Consider the following 22,694-nt stretch of genomic DNA (forward strand, 5'->3'; position numbering starts at 1 on the left):
CAGACATGAGCCACCGTGCCCGGCAGACTCTCTGGTTTTAAAGTTTGAAGCTTATACTTGTTTTATCATAGTTCCTTCCTCAGGAAAGATCCTCAGGCCTCTCAAAAAAGTATCAAAAGGTGATTCTGAGAGAGCATTTGATGAAAAAAAAAAGTATCAAAGAACTGAAACACACCAGATGACGGCATCCAGACAAGGATACACCAGACCCCTCCTCATCATGATTGCTTCCTTATGTCTCCCTCATTCCTGTTCCCCCCACACAGTCACATTTCTTCCCTGCTATATAGACCCCTGGTTTTTGTAGGTCAGGGAGATGGATTTGCAGCTGGTCTCCCATCTCCTTGGCTGCAGCACCTGACTAAAGCCTTCTTCCTTGGCAATACTCCTCTCAGTGATTGGCTTTTTTGTGCAGCAAGCTGCAGGGCCTAGACCTTATCCCTGGGGTTTCCGTAACAACATCAGCAAGTGGTGTCTTTCATAGGAAGCATCTTCTGAAGGAAACTGACCATCCTGTATCTCCTGTAGAGAGAAGAGTGGGGAGACTCCCTTTGGCTGCCATTTGAGCTGGCACGGCTGTGTCTCTACCACATGTCCTTTATCCCCACCAGCCCTAGCTGCCTGTACCAAATATAGCCAATCTATGGACCAGTTAGAGATACGTGCGGTTATCTGTGCAGAAGAAACCCAAAATAATAGTGGCTTATACAAAATAGAAGTCTGCATCTCTCTCATGCTAAAGCCCAAGCTCTGTTCCAACAAATTACTCGGGGCTCCGTTCCTTCTACCTTGTTGGTTTACCATCCCTCGGTTGTGACCTAGTTCACAGGGCCCATGATGATTCACTATGTTCCAGGCAGCAGGGGCTGGGAGTGCTGGGGAGGGCAAGAGCAGGAATAATGATAAGCCTTGGGAAGCCTTGAGCCTGTCTAAAAATTGGAGATTCTGTTGGAGAAAGGTCAATTGGACATTGTGGCTTGTATCCAAACAAGCACATCGCTAACTAGATTTTCTCTTGGGAATCGGAACTGGACAGAAACCTGGCACTTTAACGTGGGAAGGTAAGTGAAAACACGGCCTAACCTGAAGACCCGCCCACCCCTAGAGCTCCTGGGGAGTCTGCAGGACCTCCAGGCTCCAGCCTCCCTGGGGCAGCAGCACTAGTTTACTGGTTCTTCTTGGAGACGTGGCTGTTGTTGGGGTTGAGGTGATTTCGGGATTGAAATTCCATTTTTCTTTATTCCGAGGTGCAATATGGAACAAACATCCCTGCTTACTTTAAACTGAGATCCCCTCTGTGCCCGCCGCGAAGGGCCGATGCATGGAGGCGCAGCAGCAGGGACGCCGCCGGGCGCCTCCCCTCTGAGGGAGCACCGCAGCCCGGGAAGGATCCCACGTGGGTCAGGGGCGCGCCCTCCGCCGTCACCGTAGCGGGGACGCGAAAGTCCCACGCCAGGCGGGGTTTGGCGCGTCCGCCGCCCACAGTCGGCACTGAGGGACTAGCGGCCCTTCGACAGCCACTGGCAGGGATTCGCCAGCTGCCGAACGCTCCTGCAGGACGGTCAGGCGCGCGCGGCGCCAAGAAACGCAGCCCCGGGCGCAGGAGGCCGCGGGGTCCTCTGGGAAGCGGCGTTGGGCGTGACGGCCGCCAGCCGCGCCCCGCGGAGGATTCTGGGAGTGGTAGTCCGGCCTCACAGTTGGCCGGCGCTAGGCTTCGCAGCCGGCGGTTAGATGCCTTTGTAGTCGGGCTCCGCTTGCCGGTGTGTGGCTGGAGGTCGAACCCACGGGGGAGGAGGGCTGAGCGCATCCCCTTTCAGTCTGAGTGCCCGGGAGGAGGGTGGCGGGAGGACCACCGGGTGGGGGCGCCGGGCCGCCAGCGCGTGCTGCGTTCCGGGCCTCTTGGGGAACGCGAGCGGCGGACCCCCGGCCCCTTCCCCCGCGGCGTTGCCTCCAGCGCGGGCTGGAGGAAGGAGTCTCCATGGAACCTGGGGGCAGAGGTGAGGATTTGGGAGTGAGGCGGCCTTGGTGCCCGCTGGAGAGGGAGAAAGGGAGAAAGTGTGGGGCAGGCTCAGGAAGGAGTAGCGTCACGAGCCCCTTCCCGCTGGCCGGTCTCACGTGGGGTTTTGAGGGACAACCCGCCACTTCCATTGCCCTCCTGGTCTGTAGGCGCTGGACGCCTCCCTTGCCCAAGGGAAGATATCAACGCATCTGAAGTTTGGCTTTTGATAATGACTTGTCTTTTGATGTTAGAGGAGCCCCATAAGGCAGTAGGAAGGGACTATCTGACCCTTTTGGAAGGAAGGGAAGGCGGGGATTTGAGAAGTCACGGAGTTTGTTTACAATCTTGGTTTGTTTTTGCTGGTGGTGGTGGTTCTTCCGTAAGACCCATCGCTTTTCTGAGTCAGTCGGTATTGTATCAATATCTGAAAAGCCAATGTTCAAAAAGAATTTAACTCGTCTTCGTTCATCCTGGGAGCCTGAAATACAACAGAGGTGAATCACTGAGGCATGGACATACAAAGACTTGGAGTATTATTTTGACTACTTAGCACATGCAAGATAAAAATATGTTTAATTTATATGTCTAGATGCTCAGTCTGCTGGAGTTTAAGGGCAGAGGAGAACAGGAGGAGCCTGAGGCAGCAATGGTCAAGACTGTCTTGATTAAAGGATATTATGCGATTGTCCTTTGGTTCCCAGTGTTGACTCTTCTTAGATGACAACTAGCTGGTGTGTGGCACTTCCTCCTAGTTTATTGCAAGGAAAGAGTAATCGTCATGGCTCCTGTCTCCTCTTTTAGGATCACTTTTTGAGGACTCAGACCTTCTCCATGCTGGAAACCCAAAAGAAAATGACGTAACTGCTGTGCTGCTGACCCCTGGGTCCCAAGTAAGTTTAGATTTCTTCTTTTTTTTTTCCTTCTGTTCTCAGAGCAAGGATATGTTTCCTTCCATTGTTACGGAATTGCTCAGCCCTGATTCCTAGACCACTGGGTTCATCCTGATAAACTGATGACTGAGGAACCCCACAGGAAGTGGTCTTCGGTTGTGCAGGACTCTCTTCCCAGCGTTGCTTTCTGTCTACCCACTGAATGTTTGCTGCACACACACTCAGTACTGTAATTGGCCTTGGTGAGTTGCAAAGAAGTAAAAGCCACTTGCTCCTGCATCGTGGAGTTTACTAAGGCAGTGAGAGATATATAGATAAAATAAACATGAGGAAATAGATATTTTTTAAACATAGAAATGATTGGTCCAGACAAGTCGTAAAAGTCTCTGAAAGAGATTTTTTAAAAATCATCTGTTTGGGAGAAGTGTGGGATAAAAACTGTACTTTGAAAAACAAGAGAGATTGGGTAGTCGGAGGGCAGAATAAGGGAATATTCCAAGAGAGAACAGCGTTGGCCAAAAAAAGAAAAAAAAAGTCTTCAAATGATGAGGGAGTTGGAGGTCTTTCAAGGATGTGTGGATGTGTGAGTCGCTGTGGGGTGACCTAAACTGTGGTGAGGGAAGCTTGGCTGTGTTGTACCCAGACCCCAGGACAATCTACACTCAGTCTTATTCCAGAGGTAAATGACAGCCCCATGAAGGTTTTTAGAGGCCCAGCAGGACGAAACATGCCGTAGCTGATTGGAGAGAGAAGATTCGTAAAGATGCTTCTGTAAGATCTGGCCAAGACAGTGGGAGATGGCAGACCCTTTGGTTCAGGTGCTGGGACTCTTTGTTTCCATCACACCAGGCCTAAGCATACAGGTACTGATGATCCTTATAAAACCATAGGAGAAAATGCCAGTATTGATTTTGATCTGTGAATTTGTAGATGGCGTTCAGAGAGATGAGGGGAGAGAAAGTCAGTAGCGCCTGCTGACAGTGTCTGATTGGCCTGCCTGTGCCTTCCGACCCCGGCACAGGCACTTAAGTGAGTAGATTGCTGAGGTTTTCTTAGGGAACTGAAGTCTGAGGGCAACTGCCTATTAGTCTGTTGGTGTTAGCATTGTTTGTACAGAACGAAGATGGTGCACGTTATATTACTTGTGCTGATTACTCCTGAGGCATATGACCTTATGTGTGGGATTTCTTACTTAAAGTGTTAAAGAGTGTATTTTGGGCAGAGGATTTTCAGAGTAGGTGGTTCTTTTAACTTTATGTCATTAGGTGCATTGTTTTACTAATAATTTTTGAAAGACTATGAAATATACATTAGAAAGCTGAATACAAATAAAATTTACCATTTGATATATATATATATATATATTCATTCAAGGGGCTGTGGCCCAAGTGGTAATTTAAAGAGCTGTAAAATTGATTCATTTGCTAACCCAAGGACTGGTTTATTTTACTCTAAGTTAAACTGTAGTTGCACAGAAATCTAAAAAATAGAATTGAAAAATTATTAGACATTTATCTTAGCAGCAGTAACAGATTCAAAAGAGCATTACCTGCTCTACTCCCTTATTTCAATATTTTAGTAAACAAACTAAACTTTGTGCCTGTCATCTAGAAGAAGGTTAGGCTAAATACTCCTGCACTGTTTTCTATGTTTAATATGCTTCTGTTCTCCTCCCCACTTCTGTGCCCCTGCACACTTTTATAGAACACCCCATTTAAACTTGTTTCTATTAATTCTTGTTCCTTCCTTCCTTTCTTCATTCAAATATTCAACGAATATTTACAGAGTTTCTACTCTGTGCCAAGTACTAGGGCTGCTTCAGTGAACAAAAATAGACCTGGCCTCTGCTCCTGTGGAGCTGATGTTAGTCACAAGGTCTCCTCTATGTGTACAACCCAAGGGAAGGGAAGGAACATGTGTTCTCACAGGAGGGTCAGGGAAGGCTTCCCCTGAGTAACACCTGAGCTGAGATCTGAAGGGAGAGAAGGATTCACATTGCTGAAAGGATGGGGCAGGGGGTGGAATATTCAGGAATAGGAAGCAGGGTGTGTAAAGGGGCCAAAGGGAATAGGACACACACTTCAAGCAAATGAAAGAACGCCACCAGCTGGGGGGCAGGGGCAGACTGATCAGGGTCATTGTGAAAAATGACAAGAACGCTCTGGGAACTTTCATAATATTTTGGGCTTCAGATACTGTTTTACAAATAAGTCTATATTCTGTGATGTGTAGGAAACGTCTTAATTTTTAGTATGTATGGAACTGATTTCATTCTTAGGAAAACTAGAGAAAACAATACTTCAATTTCTTGAACCCCGTATATTTTAAAAACTATACCATAAGGAAAATATTTAATTCATCATTACATTTTTCTCCCCCTTTTCCTATATAAGTAGTAGCAAATTCTGTAGTTCTGCAATTTATTAATAAATAAACTAAGAAGCTCATACCTTCAAGTTTTACATTGAAGGTGCTTTCCTTCCTACTTGCAGGTAATACGCATTTCTGTTGCCTGGAGGCAAAGAGTGAGTCAGTGGACTACAAATTCACCAGAGAATGTTAGTACTGGAAAGGGTGGCCGAGGCCCTGTTGTCTGTCCTCTTTTTATCCTTCCTGTCTTCCTCCTCCTGTGCTGTCAGCTTTAGCCCTCTTCAGAGGCCTCTATAAGGAGGCTTGTTGGTGAGCACCAATCTGTTTGGTTTTTCAGGAACTGATGATCAGGGATATGGCCGAGGCTCTCACCCAGTGGAGGCAGCTGAACTCTCCCCAGGGAGATGTGCCTGAGAAGCCCAGGAATCTGGTCTTGCTGGGTAAGGATGGCTCCCCCAGTGCCCGTGATTTTACCCAGTGTGGTACCTTGGTCTCCTCAGTTCCTCGGAGCTCCAGGGTCCTTATATTCAATGATTCTTAATTCTAGTAGGGCCTGAGACAGGCAATTTCTGCCTTTTGTTTCTGGATATAGTTTTAACCCTCCTGGAATTAGACATAAACACCTATATTTTATAGACCTGTAGCATCCTTCTTCTCTACTCCTTGACCAAGGATGTGGAGACAAAGTGCTAATGAAAACAACTCTTAAGAGAATGGATGCTTATTCTTTAAATAGGGGGAGGTAAAATTGGTAAGGGACTCAACCCCCTATCAATCTTCCTACCTCGTGAGCACTGTCGAGGAAGAAATGGAGAACTGACCTCACTCTCTCCCTCTCTTACCATGTTCCTGAAGACCAAGGAACAGACACTGAGGTCTTTACCAGACTCCTTTTTCTTTCGCTATGAATAGGGCTTCCAATTTCCACACCTGATGTAATCTCTCAGTTGGAGCATGAGGAGGAACTGAAGAGAGAAGTTTCAAAAGCAGCCGCTCCAGGTGCGTGAGTGTTGAAAACGGTGCGAGTAAAACCCAGATTGTCAATGGAAATGCTTATGGAGGAGGAGCCTGTCCAGATATTGCTAGACCCATGGAAAAGTTGAAATCCCTGTCTCTCCCCCGTGCCACATCCTAGCTCCGTGGATGGTGATCTGTTTATAAAGTTACAATTTGATTTTTTAGAAAGTAAATACTTTCTACTCTTTCAAACCAATTCTTTTTCCCAAATAAGGTGCAATGAAACCAACATTTTAATGTTTGTTAAAAACTTGCTTGGGTTCAAGGCTCTAAATCAGAATTTTCCACGTGTCATTTTATCTTTGCCGAACGCCATGTTTTTGAGTCTCAGATCAATGACTGTAAATTCATCTCTGGGTTTTCCCTTGCCACCTTCTCTGTCTAAGCAGAGGCGGCATGGCATGATGGTTAAGACTGCAGACTTTGGAACTAAGCTCCCTTGGTTTAAACCCGATCTTTAGCTACTCATTAGCTTTGCGACCTTTAACAGGTGACTTGTGTTCTCCGTGACTTAAATTTCCTCAGTGGTGAAATGGGGATAGTGACATCACAGAGCTTATACTGTTGTGGTGACGATCAAAGGAAATAATCCAAGAGAAATGTTTTAAACAGTACCTGGCTATATGCTAAGCAAATGATAGCTAGTAAGTCCTCGTAACTGTTTTTGAAAGATGTTATGGATTTGACCCTGTTACTTCTGTCAAACTGGATTACTGCAATAGACTATTGGTTAATTATACTTTCTTTACTCTTCTCCTTGTAAAATTGAGGCAGCATAATACTGCTAGATGCCCCAATGAGTTGCTTCCTCTGCCAGTTCTGTATTCCTCTACCTGCTTTCAAAGCCGTTGTTAGTCTACCTGCCTAACTTTTTTGCCTTCTCTGTTCTTCAGCTTGAACTCTTAACATCAGATAGGCAAATCCCTCAGTGTCCTCCACTAACCATGTGTTCTTCGTGAACATTTGGGGCTTTAATTTTTACACTCCCCTTAGCTGGAAGTCCGTTTGCCTTACCTCTTCTACCTATTTGTCCTTTAAAATCCCAGGCACTTCCCTGAGTATATCTAGTTGAGAACACTGTATTGTATTAATTTATTTCATGTAGAGACATGATTGGAATGGATATTAAAGATCGTTTAAGCTTGCAAGGATTTAAACATTTTTAGCAATGAAGCTTTTCCCCCTCAAATTCTTACTAGGAAGCCCAGGAACTTGGGGCAGGTATCTTGAGAGGTTGGGGACTAATCTGAACACATGGAGTTTCAACCTTCCTCTCCCAACACACTGCTGTTTTTCTCTTTCGTTCCTTTCTCTCTTTTTTCTTTCTTCTTGGTTCTGTTTTACTCTTTCCAGTTTGCTGGGTCTAGGGTGATGGTAAGCAATCAGAGGTGATTAATTGCTTTCCAGTTAATAAGCTTTGTGCTCATTTGAGTTTGTAGACCTGGACCATGTTGAATGCTAGCTTCTAGAATTTGTGTCTCATCTTGAGACAGTAGAAGCAACAGATTTTTGTGAAAGGGAGATGGTTTTCAGCAATTAGTCTTTTAGCAGTGGTTGGGACATATTGGAGTAGGAAAGGATTGGTGGCAAGGAGATTAGGTAAAGATGGTCATTCTCGAGGCATGAAATGATAAGGCTCTGGTCAGATGGGTACAGTGAGTCTTTGGAAGACCATCTTTCTCTGATCCTAGCCCTGTCTCCTCTAAATCCTTTTTAAAAAATCTGCTATTTCTCCACATCACCTCTTGTTAGTCTCGTTCTGTTATTTTTCGTTATTTCCTATCCTGCTGCGTAGGGGAACGTTGAGTACCTGTACACACTCTGGTTTTACGCAGCTGTACTTCTTTGTCCAGTCATCTTTTTTTCCTTGTGTTCTCCCAAGATTGCAAGACTATTTTTGAGAGCTTTGAAGTTCATGTGTTCACTGTAAATATTCTTAACAAACATGTCTCATTAATTTCCTACCCCAGCAGTTATTTTTCTCCCAGGGTAGGAAATGATACACGTGTGTATTTTTGCTTATTTCAGACTGGGAAACAATACCAGAAAGCAAGGAGCTCACTCCAGAAAAGGGTATTTCTGAAGAAGAATCGGCCCCTGGGGTGTTAATTGTAAGATTTTCAAAGGAAGGTTCTAGTGAACATGAGGATTCTTTAGAGAGTCAGCAGGAAAACCATGAGAAACATTTAATACAAGACACTGTCACTCAGAAATCTTCTAGGGAGAGAAGTTACCAATTTGATGAATTTAGAAGAAGTTGCACTCGGAGGTCCTTACTCGTTCAGCAGCAGGGAGAGAGACTACATCATTGTGAGTCATTTAAAAATAACTTAAAACAAAATTCAGAAATAATTAGGCATGAGAGAATTTGTGCAGGAAAGAAACCTTGGAAATGCAGTGAGTGTGAGAAAGCCTTCAGTTACTACTCAGCTTTTGTCTTACATCAGAGAATTCACACCGGAGAAAAACCCTATGAATGTAAGGAGTGTGGGAAAGCCTTTAGCCAGAGCATACACCTTACTCTGCACCAGAGAATTCATACTGGAGAGAAGCCCTACGAATGCCATGAGTGTGGGAAAGCCTTCAGTCACCGCTCAGCCCTTATTCGGCATCACATCATTCATACTGGAGAAAAACCCTATGAATGCAACGAATGCGGGAAGGCCTTTAACCAGAGTTCATACCTCACTCAACATCAGCGAATTCATACTGGAGAGAAACCTTATGAGTGTAACGAATGTGGGAAGGCCTTCAGCCAAAGCACATTCCTTACCCAGCATCAGGTCATTCACACTGGAGAGAAACCCTATAAGTGTAACGAATGTGGCAAAGCCTTTAGTGATCGGTCAGGTCTTATTCAGCACCAGAGGACTCATACTGGGGAGCGGCCTTACGAGTGTAACGAATGTGGGAAAGCCTTTGGCTACTGCTCAGCCCTGACTCAGCACCAGAGAACTCACACTGGGGAGAAACCCTATAAATGCAACGATTGTGCCAAAGCCTTCAGTGACCGCTCAGCCCTTATTCGTCATCAGAGAACACACACTGGAGAGAAACCTTACAAATGTAAAGATTGTGGAAAAGCATTCAGCCAGAGCTCGTCTCTTACAAAGCATCAGAAAACTCACACTGGAGAAAAGCCCTACAAGTGTAAGGAATGTGGAAAAGCCTTCAGCCAGAGCTCATCCCTCTCTCAACATCAGAAGACTCATGCTGGAGTGAAAACCAAGAAATATGTCCAAGCTTTTAGTGAGCGTTTAACCTTTGGCCAACACAAGAGAATTCATACTGGATAAAGACCATGTACATGTGGTACATTCAGAGCATACTTACTGAGCATTTACCGTGCTTGCCATGGGGGTCTACAGAGAGATTTAAGATGGTGTTGCAAAAAAGTTATTGAGAAGTCACTGCTGATATGGGTTGTAGCATGATTAGACTGAAAGTATAGTTTTACATTTTTAAAAGTGTTCTGGCAGAGGACGCTGAATTTTCCTCAGGAAAGAGGGAAATTATTTGTAACACCCTAACGTGTATGTAAATTCCCATATCCTTGGGAGAGAAATGGGGTATGCTGTGGTGGAAAGGGGACATCTTGACTGTGCTAGATATTTTCATAATACTAAGAATATAAGTTTTAAAGAGATAAGTTATACTTTTAGGGAAGTTGCGTGGGTAGAAATAAAAGATTGAGAATTCACAATGAGTTTGTCCAGAGTCAGGAGTGGTGGTGGAAGGGGAGTTGTCCTTCATTCTTAAGTTTAAAGAGCCAAAGGAAGTAGAGGGAAAGGATAGAAAAAAAAAGCTCGGGGAATGAACCCAAAAAATGTTCATTATGTTAACTACTCAACTGAATATTCACAACTGTGAAAAATATTAGACTTAATAGTTGTCCAGTTGAAAAGTTTCTGTGAGGGTAGCTTTACCCTGCAGCTAAGGACTGTTGGCTGACTGTTTCTGTGAGGGTAGCTTTAGGCTGCAGCTAAGGACTGTTGGCTGACTGTTTCTGTGAGGGTAGCTTTACCCTGCAGCTAAGGACTGTTGGCTAACTGTTTCTGTGAGGGTAGCTTTAGGCTGCAGCTAAGGACTGTTGGCTGACTGTTTCTGTGAGGGTAGCTTTAGGCTGCAGCTAAGGACTGTTGGCTGACTGTTTCTGTGAGGGTAGCTTTAGGCTGCAGCTAAGGACTGTTGGCTGACTGTTTCTGTGAGGGTAGCTTTACCCTGCAGCTAAGGACTGTTGGCTGACTGTTTCTGTGAGGGTAGCTTTAGGCTGCAGCTAAGGACTGTTGGCTGACTGTTTCTGTGAGGGTAGCTTTACCCTGCAGCTAAGGACTGTTGGCTGACTGTTTCTGTGAGGGTAGCTTTACCCTGCAGCTAAGGACTGTTGGCTGACTGTTTCTGTGAGGGTAGCTTTACCCTGCATCTAAGGACTGTTGGCTGCCAGGTAATGCAGGGTGTTTGCTTCTGCACTTTTTGTCTTTTAGACCTTGCTTACTGAGACCTCGCCTACTAAATCATGTTAATTTCCAAGGGTCAGGAGCCACAGCTTAGAAAATTGAGTACAGAAGAGACCTTTGATGTGTTCAAACTGTTTTAAGGTATCTGAGTTACCTGAGAATGTGCTTATTTATAAAGATTTACCTCAGTTGTATCTAGTTTGTACCTTAGATTTTTTATAGCTTATAGTAAAGTTTAGTTGTAGATTTGCACTGACACTGCATATTAGATTATGAAAAGCTTGAAAAGACTTTGAAATACCTTTTACCATTTTACTCTTGGGTAGAGGTAGGTGGCGTCTTTTTATATTTTTTTTTCATTGAAACTTTGAAGATTATTGGACACATTATTTTGAGTGCAGAGTTTTTAATTTTAGGAAGCTGTACTATGATGTATCTTGGTGTGAATTTCTTTTAGTTTACCCTATTGGGTTTGCTTAGCTTCTTCAATGTGTAGGTTTATGTCTTTTGCCAAATTTGGTAGATTTTCAGCCCTCATCTCTTTAAATACATTTTAGCCCCCACCTTCTACTCCTTTTCTCCTGGGACTCTAATGAAAGAAATAGGAGCTCTTTGGTTGTCATCTCACAAGTTCCTGAGGCTCTGTTCATTTTTTCTTGACGATTTTTGTCTGAATCTGCTCAATCTGCCATAACAAGACAGCATAGACTGACCGGGTGACTCAAAAAAATACATAATTCTAACAGTTCTGAAGGCTGGGAAGTCCAAGATCAAGGTGCCTGCTGACTCTGCCTCTAATGAGGACTTTCTTCCTGGCTTACAGATGGCTGCCTTCTCGCTGTGTCTTCTCATATCCGTAGTGCATGCAGATGGGCCAGTTGGGAGAGGGAGAGATAAATAGCTCCCTCTTCTTATCAGTCCACCAGTTCTAGCAGATTAGGACTCTGCCCTTCTTACCTCATTTAACCCTAATTACCCCCCTGAAAACGCTGTCTCCAAATAAATTCACATTGGGGATTAGGACTTCAACATAATTTTGGGGAAGAGGGGATACGTTTAGTCCATAACGTTCCACCCCAGGCCCCCACCGAATTTATGTCCTTGCGTGCAGAATACATTTATTCCACTCCAACAGCCCCAAAAGCCCTAACTCATTCTAGCATTAGCTCTAAAGTCCAGACCTTCAAGTAAATATCACCTAAATCAGATACGGGTAAGACTCAAGGTACAATTCATCCTGAGGCACAGTGACTCCCCAGCTGTGAACCTGTGAAACCAAACAAGTTATGTGCTTCCAAAATACATTTGTGGTCAGGACATAATGTAGGCATTCCCATTCCACAGAGGGAGAAATAGGAAAGTAGGAGGAGGGATGTGTCCTGAGCAAGTCCAAAACTTAGCAAGGCAAATTCCATTAGGTCTTGTGTTTCGTCGGATCTTGTGAGAATAATCCTCTTTTGCTCAGTGCCTCCCGGACCCACTGGGGTAGAGGTCCTGTCTCTGGTACTGCCAGGTAGCCCCTCGCCTAAGCCTCTGCAGGGCAATTCTGCCCCTAAGGCTTCAGTTGGAGGCTTTCTGTTCTGTTGAAACCAGGGTGATGGTTCCACCCTTTGAAACAGGAGGCATCCCCAATGGTCTCTGAATTGTTTTCAGGGTCATTCTCTTTTCTTGAAGGATAACACATACTCATAGACAAATCGCTCTCTGGTTCTGTAGGATCTAAGAAGTCCTAAAGCCTGCCTTCATTTTATTTTGTTGTATTTCTGCCCCCTTTAGTGCCAGGTGGCTGTGTTTCTGCTGTTATAATCCCATTTATATTCCTGGCTTCTCCTGGGGCTGCTAAACCCATTTGATCTATTTATCAAATGGTTGAAATAGTTTTTAAGCCACACGCTTAGTGTTTTCTTCATAGCACATTTTCTCATATTTTTGTGATACGAATGGAATTTTCATATTTCTTTAATTGTGCTTCCTTGTTTCTTAACAGTTCCTTCTTCACTTAATCTCTCTCCTCTCACATTTTACTACAAGCACTAAGGGGACCCAAGCTGCACCTTCAGTACTTTGCTTAGAAATCTGCTAAATAAACAGTTTCATCACTCTCAAGTTCTGCCTTTCAGAAAACACTAGAACAGTTCAGAGAAGTTCTTTGCCACTTTATAACAAGAGCCACCTTTTTTTTTTTTTTTTCCAGTTCTAATAATATGTGCCTCATTGCCATCGGAGGCCTTGCCAGAGTGGCCTTTAATATCCGCATCTCTAGCATGTACCTCAAAACTCTTGGTCTCTACCCATCACCCTGTCCAAAGCTGCCTCCACATTTTGAGGCATATGTTACAGCAGCATCCGCCTCTGGGTACCAGAATCTCAATCTGCTTGGTCGGCCATAACAAACATCCATAGACTGGGCGGCTCAAAGCACAGAAATTTATTTCTCAAAGTTCTGGAGGCTGTAAGTCTAAAATCAGGGTCCAACCGCGTTCAGTTCCTGGCTTGTAGATGGTTGTACTCTCACTGTGTTCTCACATGACCTGTTCTCAGTGCATAGGTGTGGAGAGAAGTTGGATTGGGACCCCACCTTTAAGGTCTCTTTTAACCTTAATTACTTCCTCAGAACATATCTCCAAATATAGTCACATTGAGGGTTAGGGTGTCCACATAATGAATTGGGGTGGGGGGACATAGTTCATCACAGTTTTCTCTCTTCAGATTGAGTATTTTCTGTTCTGTCTTCCAGTTCACTAGATCTTCCCTCTGTCCTTTTGATTCTGCTGTTGAGACCATCCTTGAATTTTATTTCAGTTATTGTATTTTTTAGTTGCACATGATTCTTTGTTTCCTTGCTGAGAGCCTTTCTTTGCTTATTTTGTTTGCATTAAGCATGTTTGTAATTACTCATTGAGGCATTTTTGTGATGGCTGCTCTCAAATCCTTGCAGGCTATCCTAACATCTGTGTCATCTCAGTATTGACATCTTTGGGTTATCTTCTCATTTAAGTTGAGATTTTCTTGGTTCTTGGCGTGAGGAGTGATTTTCAGTTGAAGTCTGGACATCTGGAGTCTTTTGGTATGAGGCTTGGTATCCTGTTGAAGTCTTCTGTATTGACAGGCCTCCTCGGATACCACTGTGGTGGAGAAAGTGTTGCGGAGGTGCTGCCTCATTACTTTAAGTTGGTGTTGGAAGTCCAGGTTCACCATTGGCCTCTAATGACTCCTGGGCAGGGGTCCTCACTACTGCTGGGCAAGGGTGGGATTTACAGCTCCCCACTAGGCCTCCGCTGACACCACACTGGCCAGGGAAGATCAGGAATGCTTTGTTACTGCTATTTACATGGCCTCGATTGACAGCATGGTGTGGGGTTGAGGGTGACATCATTACTGTTGGGAATTGGTGTAAGTCTTGACCCCCCACTTGGCTTCCACTGAGACCACACCAGTAAGAAAGAAGAGAGATAGCTCTGAGTAGGGGGGACACTGCCAGGGTGATGTGTGGGGAGGGGTGGGTTTTAGAAATCTATCTGCCCACTTGGTCTTCTCTGATACCACCCCAGGCTAAAGGTGGAGGACTGAGAGCCTTGTTACAGCCTGGTGAGGGCAGAAGTATAGGCCTTTGTTGGTGGGGATAGGACCATAGCTTGCTTCTGTGGTCTTTTAAGTAGGATTGTGGTTTCCTAAACATTTTCTGTCTTGCTAGGCTACTGCCTTTCCAGTCCTTTGGCTAGAAAAAGCAGATTTTTCTTGGGCCTTTTTTTTTTTTTTTTTTTTTTTTGGTCTGTGCCTGTGCCTGTTGGCATTTCTGGGTTGTCAGCTTCTCTAGAACCCAATCTGGGATAGATGAGGCAACGAGAAAACCCAAGAACGTCACTGCTGTGTTCTTCCTCAGGTTCTGAGGTCCCTAGCCAGTCCATTCTCTCTCCACCTTCTAGAACTTTCTTATGTTTGCTTTGTATATAATATCCCAGATTTTTAGTCGTACTTAGTGAGAGCAGTAGGAGAAAGTAGTGCTCCACCTTTCCCATGACATCTTTGTGCTTGACACTGAAATCACACATCAAGTTGTGGTATATATAGGGTTTGTGGTGTATACAGGTCATTTGTAACCAGTTAGGAATAGGTACTAAAAGAAATGCTCACTGGATTCCTGAAGATAAGCTGCCAATTTGATAGGTAGAAACTATCAGCCTGCTTCATCTAGCTTTGAAGGAACAATAGTTTATAAATTGAGGAAACACTAGTATTTAATTGTAGGTTATAAACTTGAGAAGGATAGATATGACTAAGAATATAAACTGTAGGGTTAAATTTTTTGTATTTGTATTTTTGTTTGAAAAGCATATGAGAAGCACTGGAGAACTGGACTCAGAATTTCAGATTTTTTTCCAGTTGTATATTATCTACATGTGGCTATCTGTTCACTTTAATTTGCCATGTGACATATGAGATCATAGAGAATCAACAAAATAAAGAACGAAAATAACTGAGATTTGGGACAAGTCACCTTCATCCTTTGATATCTATCTCCTCATAGATAAATGTTTTAAAATTTAATGCTTACTTGAGAATGATTAGAGTTAGGTAGAAAAGGGATGCAAATGTGGTTTGTAAGCGATCAGGTGCTACATAACTATTAGGTATTAATGATACAGTCATTTAGAAGACATATCCATCATGTATGCTTCACAGTGGTGGCCCAATAAAAACAACTGTGAATATAATGGAATGAGACTTTTTATCTTTTTAAATAAGTTTTCTGGGATCCTGTTAAAATATGCATCTTTTGAGATAACCATGTGGTTCCTTTTCATCTATTAATGTGGTAAAGTACATTGATTTTCTGATGTGAAAGAATCCTTGCATTCCTGGGATGCAAGTTCATGATTTTTTTTCTCTCTCTCTGGGGGAGTTTGTGTCCCTTGAATTTTAGTTGCATTCATCTGTTAAACTGGGGTTATTGTGTTTGTAGTGTGTGGTTTGGTTGGTTTTAGGGGCTATTTAGATTTACTATTTCTTCTAGAAAGTTGTAGGTTTTTCTAAAAATGTATCCTTTTTGGTCATTGAGTTGTTTAAAATGGTTTTATTTTCAAGTGTTTGTTCTATCTGAACTTATGTCCCTTTTTTCTTTCCTGATATCGCTTGTTTGTATCCTCTATTGGTAATGTTTCTAGAGATGTGTCAACTTTACTAGTCTTTTAAAATAACTGGCTTTTTGAACTTTTGCAAAAATCAACTTTTATCAAAGTACACAATAAAATTCACCCACTTAAAGGTGTTTGCCATGTTTGACGAAGATATTACCCTTGTAACTACCACCGTAATTGTGTGTGTGGTTATAATAGTTCCTCCTTCTTCTCCCTCCCTCTCTCCTCCTCCTCCTCCCCATCTTCCTCCTCCTTTCACCCCTTTCTCTTTCTCCTTTCTTCCTTTCTTTCTTCCACAGTTCTGTCTTAAAACACCCTGTGTAGACTTGTGTAACCATCACCACAAAGGGTACAGAACAATTCCACTGCACCAACAAATTCCCCTTGTGCTGCTTTTTTTTAAGAGTGGCTCCCCACCCTGCATTGAGTATAAAGGCTTTGATTTGCATCAGTGTTGTGTCATTTACTAATTTTTATTGCTGAGTAGTTTTCCACGTTACGTACCACAGTATTCTTAGCCATTAACCCACTGAAGCACATTTAGGTTGTTTATAATTTTTGGTAATTATGAATAAAACTATTACAAACATTAGGTTTTTGTATGAACATAAATTTTCATATCTGTAGGGTAAATATTGGAGTGAAATGGTTAGGTCATATGGTGAGTATATATTTACCTTTGTAACACAGGGCTAACCTTTTCCAGAATGATTGGTTGAATTTGTTTTCCCACCAGCAATGTATGAAGATGTGGTTGCTCCATAATTTGCCAACACCTGGTATTCTCATTGTTTTTATTTTATCCATTCTAGTAGATGTGTAGTGGTATCTCATTGTGGCTTCAGTTTGCATTTCCTTAATGACTAATGATGTTGAGCATCTTTTCATGTGCTTTTGTCCATCTGTGTACCTTTGATGAAGTTTTCAAATCTTTTGCCATTTTAAAATAATTCTATTGTTTGTTTTCCTAGTTTATTTTTGTAGTTTGTGGCTTGTCTTTTTATTCTCCTTTATTCAATTTTTATTTCAGTGTCTTTTATAAAGCAAAGGTTTTAAATTTTAATGAAGTCCAGTTTTTCCTTTTATGGACCATACTTTGGTGTCATATTTAAGAACCCATCCGGAACTAATGTTTAGGAAATTTTTCTTCTACTAGCTTATTGGTAATGTTTTTCATATTGTGACAATTTTCATATTTTTATATAATGTGTTAAATAAAGGCCTAGGCTCATTGTTTTTACATGTGGTTATCCAATTGTTTCAGCATCATTTGTGGAAAACATTGTTTCTCCATTGAATTGCCTTTGCCCTTTTGTCAACAATTGATTGCTCCTGTTTAAGTGGCTCTGTTTCTCAGTTTTCTATTCTATTCCATTGATCTATGTGTCCATCCCTTTGCCAAAACCACACGTTATCTTGATTACTGTAGCTTTGTAGTAAATCTCAAAATCAGGTAATGTAAGCCCTTCAAATTTATTCTTTTTCTAATTTATATGCTTCCACTGTCATATATTTGTCTATATGTTATGTCAAGTTTTACTTTATGTATTTTGACACTCGGTGGTTATCTGAATACAAGTTAAGAATTGTCAAATCTGTGGTGATTTGAATGTTTTCTCATTATGTAGCAACTTTCTTTAAACATAAGAATACTTTATAACAGATAATATTGGGGGGAGGAGGTTTGAAATGAGGTCTCACTCTCACCCAGGCTAGAGTACAGTGGTGGTGTGATTTTGGCTCGTTGCAGCCTCAACCTCCTGGACTCAAGCAATCCTTCCACCTCAGCCTCTTGAGTAGCTGGATTACAGGCATGCACCACCACACCCAGCTAAATTATTTTGCATCTTTTGTAGAAATGGGGTTTCACCATGTTGGCCAGGCTGGTCTTGAACTCATGAGTTCAAGCAATCTGCCCACCTTGGCCTCCCAAAGTGCTGGAAATACAAGCATGAACCACTCTGCCCCACCACAGATTTATTGAGATATAATTTACATTCCATAAAATTCACCCATTTAAAATGTACAGTTCAGTGTTTGTGTATTCACAGAGTTGTACAACCATCACCACAATAAATTTTAGAACATTATCACCTCTAGAATAAAACTTTTAGCTATAACCTCTGCTATGGTCTGTATGTTTGTGTACCCTCAAAATTCGTAATTTGCAATCCTAACCCCTAAGCTGATGGTATTAGGAGATGGGGCCTTTGGGAAGTGAGTAGGTCAAGAGGGCGTAGCCCTGATAAATGAGCTCAGTGCTCTTATGAAAGTGGCCACAAACAGGTCGCTCACCCCTTCTCCCTTGTGAGGACACAATGAAAAGACAGTCATCTGTGAGCTAGAAAGTGGGTTCTCACTCAAATTTCATTATGCTGGTGCCTTGATCTTGGACTTCCCAGCCTCCAGAACTGTAAGAAATCATTTATTGTTGTTTATCAGCTACTCAGTGTGTGGTACATTTGTTATGGCAGCTGGAACAGACTAAGATGACTCCCAACTCCTCTATTCTCCCCAGCACTAGGCAACCATGAATACACTTTCTATGTGTGTAGATTTGCCTGTTCTAGACATTTCATATAAATGGAATCATACAGTCATTATACAGTATATGATCTGGTGTGGTTTGAATGTGAATTCGGCCGTTTTCACACTGCTATCAATAACCTGAAACTAAGTTATAAGGAAAAGAGGCTTAATTGGCTCACAGTTCCACAGGCTGCACAGGAGGCATGGCTGGAGAGGCCTTAGGAAGCTTATAATCATGGTGGAAGGCAAAGGGGAAACAGGCTCATCTTACATGGCCAGAGCAGGAGACGGGGGAAGGTGCCACACACTTTTAAACAACCAGATCTCATGAGAACTCATCACAAGAAGAGCACCAAAGGGGGAAATCTGCCCCCATGATCTAATCACCTCCAATCAGGTCCCGCCTCCAACATTGAGGATTATAATTTGACATGAGATTTGGGCAGGGTCACAGACCCAAACCATATCAGAATGTGTCCCCTAAAGTTCATGTGTTGGCCACTTGATCCCCAGTGAGGTAGTTCTGGGAGATGGGGCCTAATGGGAGGTCAGTAGATTATGGGGGCACCACCCTCACGAATGGATTAATGCTATTGTGAGAGTGGGTCTGTTGTCACAGGAGTGGATTCCTTACAAAAGAACAAGTTTGGCTCCCTCTTGCTCCTCTATTGCCCTCTCTTTGCCCTTTGGCTATGGAATGGTACAGCAAGAAGGCCCTCAACAGACACCAGCTCCTTGATTTTGGACTTCCCAAGCTCTAGAACTATGAGGAAATAAATTTCTATTCATTATAAATTACCCAGTATAGCATTCTGTCATAGCAGCACAAAAGGGGCTAAGACATGGTCTTTGTGATTGGCTTCTTTCACTTACCGTAATGTTTTCATAAGGTTTATGTTATGGAATATATTAGTGCTTCATTTATTTTATAAACATTCTTTCCTTTTAAAAAAAAAATCCCAAATGTGATAGTACTTTTTTATTGTGGTAAAAAACACATAAAATTTACCCTCTCAGCCATTGTCTTAGTTTGTTTTGTGCTGCCATAACAGAATACCACAGATGGTAATTTATAAGGGTGGAAAATTTATTGCCTCACAGTTCTGGAGGCAGAGAAGCTCGAGATCAAGGGGCCAGCATCGGATGAGGCCCTCCTTGCAGCATCATCCCATGAAGGAATGTGGAAGAGGAGATTGAACTCACGCTTTTGTAATGGCACCAATTGCACCCACAAGGGTGAAGCCCTCATGGCTTAATCACCTCTTAAAAGGTCCTGCCTCTTTAAACTCTTAACACCGGCAATTAAATTTCAACATGAGTTTTGGAGGGGGTAAACATTCAAACCATAGCATTCCACCCCTGGCTCCCCAAAACTTTTGTCCTTTTCACATACAAAATACATTCATTCCATCCCAATATCCCCAAAAGTCTTCACTGATTTCAGAATCAACTCCAAATTCCAAAGCCCAAGAGTCTCATCTGAAATCAGATATGGGTGAGACTCAAATCACTATTCATCCTAAGGCAAATTTCCAGCTCTGAGCCTGTGAAATTAAACAAGTTATGTGCTTCTGAAATACAGTGGTGAGCCAGTCATAGGATAGACATTTGCATTCCAAAAAGGAGAGACAGAGAAAAAGAGAGGAGATCCTAAGCAAGTCCACTCTGTGGCTTTCCTGGGCTCAGTCCACACAGAAGCTCTCGTGGGTTGAAATCTTGTGCCTGCAGCTCTCCCAGACTGGTGTTGCACACTGGTAGCTCTACAGTTCTGGGGTCTTGGAAATGGCCCTGCCTCCACAGCTCCTCTAGGCCTAGTGGGGGACTCTATGCAGTGGCTCTGACCCCGCAGTTCCACTGGGCATTGTCCTAGTGGGGTCTCTCTACAGTGGCTCCACCCCTGTAACAAGTCTCTGCCCCAGGCTGTTCATGACATCCTTTGAAATCTAGGGCTACATTTAAGATCAGGTCATCTGCACATAATTTTATTTTTTCTTTTCCAATTTATTGCTTAATTACTCTTACTAAGACCTCTAGTACTATGTTGAATAGAAGATGTGAGAGTGAGCTTGTTCCTATCTTGGAGGAAAAGCTTTCAGTTTCTCACCATTGAGCGTGATATTAGCTATGGACTTTTTATATATTGCCTTTGTTATGTTGAGGTAATTTCCTTCTGTTTTTAGTTTGTTGAGTGGTTTTTTAAAATCATGAAAGGATGTTAAATATTGTCAAATGCTTTTTCTGCATTAGTTGAGATAATTGTGTGTTTTTTTGTTTTTCATTCTGTTAATATGGTTTATTGCATTGGTTCATTTTCATATATAAACCATCCTTGCATTTCATGGATAAATCCCACTTGGTCATGGTCTATAATTTCTTATTTATTTATTTATTTTTATATAACTTTCATTTTTTAAAATTATACTTTAAGTTCTAGGGTACCTGTGCACAACGTGCAAGTTTGTTACATATGTATACATGTGCCATGTTGGTGTGCTGCACCCATTAACTCGTCATTTACATTAGGTATATCTCCTAATGCTTTCCCTCCCCCCTTCCCCACCCCACGACAGGCTCTGGTGTGTGATGTTCCCCTTCCTGTGTCCAGGTGTTCTCATTGTTCAGTTCCCACCTATCAGTGAGAACATGTGGTATTTGGTTTTCTGTCCTTGCAATAGTTTGCTCAGAATGATGGTTTCCAGCTTCATCCATGTCCCTACAAAGGACATGAACTCATCCTTTTTTATGGCTGCATAGTATTCCATGGTGTATATGTGCCACATTTTCTTAATCCAGTCTGTCACTGATGGTCATTTGGGTTTGTTCCAAGTCTTTGCTATTGTGAATAGTGCTGCAATAACATACGTGTGCATGTGTCTTTATAGCAGCATGATTTATAATCCTTTGGGTATATACCCAGTAATGGGATGGCTGGGTCAAATGGTATTTCTAGTTCTAGATCCTTGAGGAATCGCCACACTGTTTTCCACAATGGTTGAACTATAGTTTTTTATTGTGCTGTTGAATTTAGTTTGCTAGTATTTTTTAAAGGGGATTTTGCATCAATTCCTCAATAAATCCTGATCAATGAATACATCAGGGATATTGAGCTGTAGTGTTGTGGTGCAAGGTGAAGAGGAAGGAGGCATGTGTTACATGGCCAGAGCAGGAGGAAGAGAGTGAAGGGGAAGGTGCTACACACTTTTAAACAACCAGATCTTGTGAGAACTCACTCACTATCATGAGAACAGCAGGAGGAATTCCACCCCCATGATCCAATCGCCTCCCACTGGCCCCTCCTCCAATGCTGGGGATTACAGTTGACATGAGATTTGGGCAGGGACACAAATCCAAACCATATCATTCTATTTCTATTATTTGTAATGGTTATTTTTAATATCTTAATTTTAAGAGACAAGGTCTTGCTCTGATGCTCAGGCTGGAGTGCAGTGGCACCATCATAGCTCACTGCAGCCTCAAACTCCTGGGCTCAAGTGATTCTCCTGCCTCAGGCTCCCAAGTAGCTAGAACTGCAGGTGCACACCATCATACCCAGCCTATTTTTAAAATTTTTGTGAGATGGCAGAGGCTCACCTTGTTGCCCAGGCTGGTCTTGAACTCCTGGCCTCAAGTGATTCACCCACCTTGGCCTCCCAAAGTGCTGAGATTACAGGTGTGAGCCACCACACCTAGTCTATTTATATATATATATATATATATATATATATATATATATATATATATATATATATAAAGAGAGAGACAGACAGACAGACAGAGACAGAGTCTCACTCTGTCACCCAGGCTGGAGAGCAGTGGCGCGATCTTGTCTCACTGTAACCTCCGTTTCTCGGGTTCAACAATTCTTGTGCCTCAGCTATTATTAATACTTTAGCAAGCTAAATTAGCTTAAAGCGTATTTAAGACTCTAAAGTTAATCAGTTTCTTTATTGTTCCTACAATGAAATAAAGGACCTTAGAATGATTTAGCATCAGTCATTTCGGTATGGGTTAGCTCTTGCTGCAAGCAAATATTCTAAAATGTAATGGTACGAAATGATAGCCATGCATAACTCCTCATGAATCTAACGGTCAGCTTCATAGTGCTCCCTCTCCCATTCAGGCTGGGCTCAGTTATGTGTCTGCAGCAAGGTGATGGATCAGCTGTGGCTGGCTGCCCTGTGATGGCCTTGGCTCCGCTTTCCTAGCAGCCTAGCTAACTCAGGCATGCCCTTCTGGTGGCAGGAGTTCAAGAGAGCAGAAGCATGCCAGCCTTTTTGAGGCTTCCACTCCAAAC

The 22,694-nt window shown here is 42.7% G+C and overlaps 2 protein-coding genes across 5 annotated transcripts in view; one reads left to right on the plus strand and one right to left on the minus strand.

The window, feature by feature from the left end:
* Positions 1-1,807, minus strand: part of LOC144333981 (uncharacterized) — a 39,188-nt gene extending 37,381 nt beyond the window's left edge. Inside the window, exon 1 of the mRNA XM_077960225.1 lies at positions 1,278-1,807. Coding sequence (XP_077816351.1) covers positions 1,278-1,807 — 530 coding nt within the window. The remainder of the gene's footprint in view (positions 1-1,277) is intronic.
* ZNF892 (zinc finger protein 892) lies at positions 1,683-9,979 on the plus strand. 4 transcript variants are annotated; one of them, XM_015112838.3, is made up of 6 exons: positions 1,683-1,997; positions 2,801-2,889; positions 5,382-5,447; positions 5,597-5,699; positions 6,172-6,258; positions 8,305-9,979. In XM_015112838.3, the coding sequence occupies exons 1-6, from the start codon at positions 1,979-1,981 to the stop codon at positions 9,570-9,572; spliced, it is 1,632 nt and encodes a 543-aa protein (XP_014968324.3). In that variant the 5' UTR covers positions 1,683-1,978; the 3' UTR covers positions 9,573-9,979. The 4 variants fall into 4 exon arrangements, with proteins under 4 accessions (XP_014968324.3, XP_077814924.1, XP_077814922.1 ...); XM_077958798.1 differs by having other exon boundaries at positions 1,683-1,760; XM_077958796.1 differs by lacking the exon at positions 5,382-5,447.
* The last annotated feature ends 12,715 nt before the right edge of the window (positions 9,980-22,694 follow it).

This window comes from Macaca mulatta, chromosome 13 (assembly GCF_049350105.2).
Source record: "Macaca mulatta isolate MMU2019108-1 chromosome 13, T2T-MMU8v2.0, whole genome shotgun sequence".
Taxonomy (NCBI): domain Eukaryota; kingdom Metazoa; phylum Chordata; class Mammalia; order Primates; family Cercopithecidae; genus Macaca; species Macaca mulatta.

Excerpts from the sequence above, each read along its gene's own strand:
- ZNF892 (XM_015112838.3), top strand. Across the intron at positions 2,890-5,381 it reads TGCTGACCCCTGGGTCCCAA|GTAATACGCATTTCTGTTGC; the intron begins GTAAGTTTAGAT and ends TCCTACTTGCAG. Across the intron at positions 5,448-5,596 it reads CTACAAATTCACCAGAGAAT|GAACTGATGATCAGGGATAT; the intron begins GTTAGTACTGGA and ends TTGGTTTTTCAG.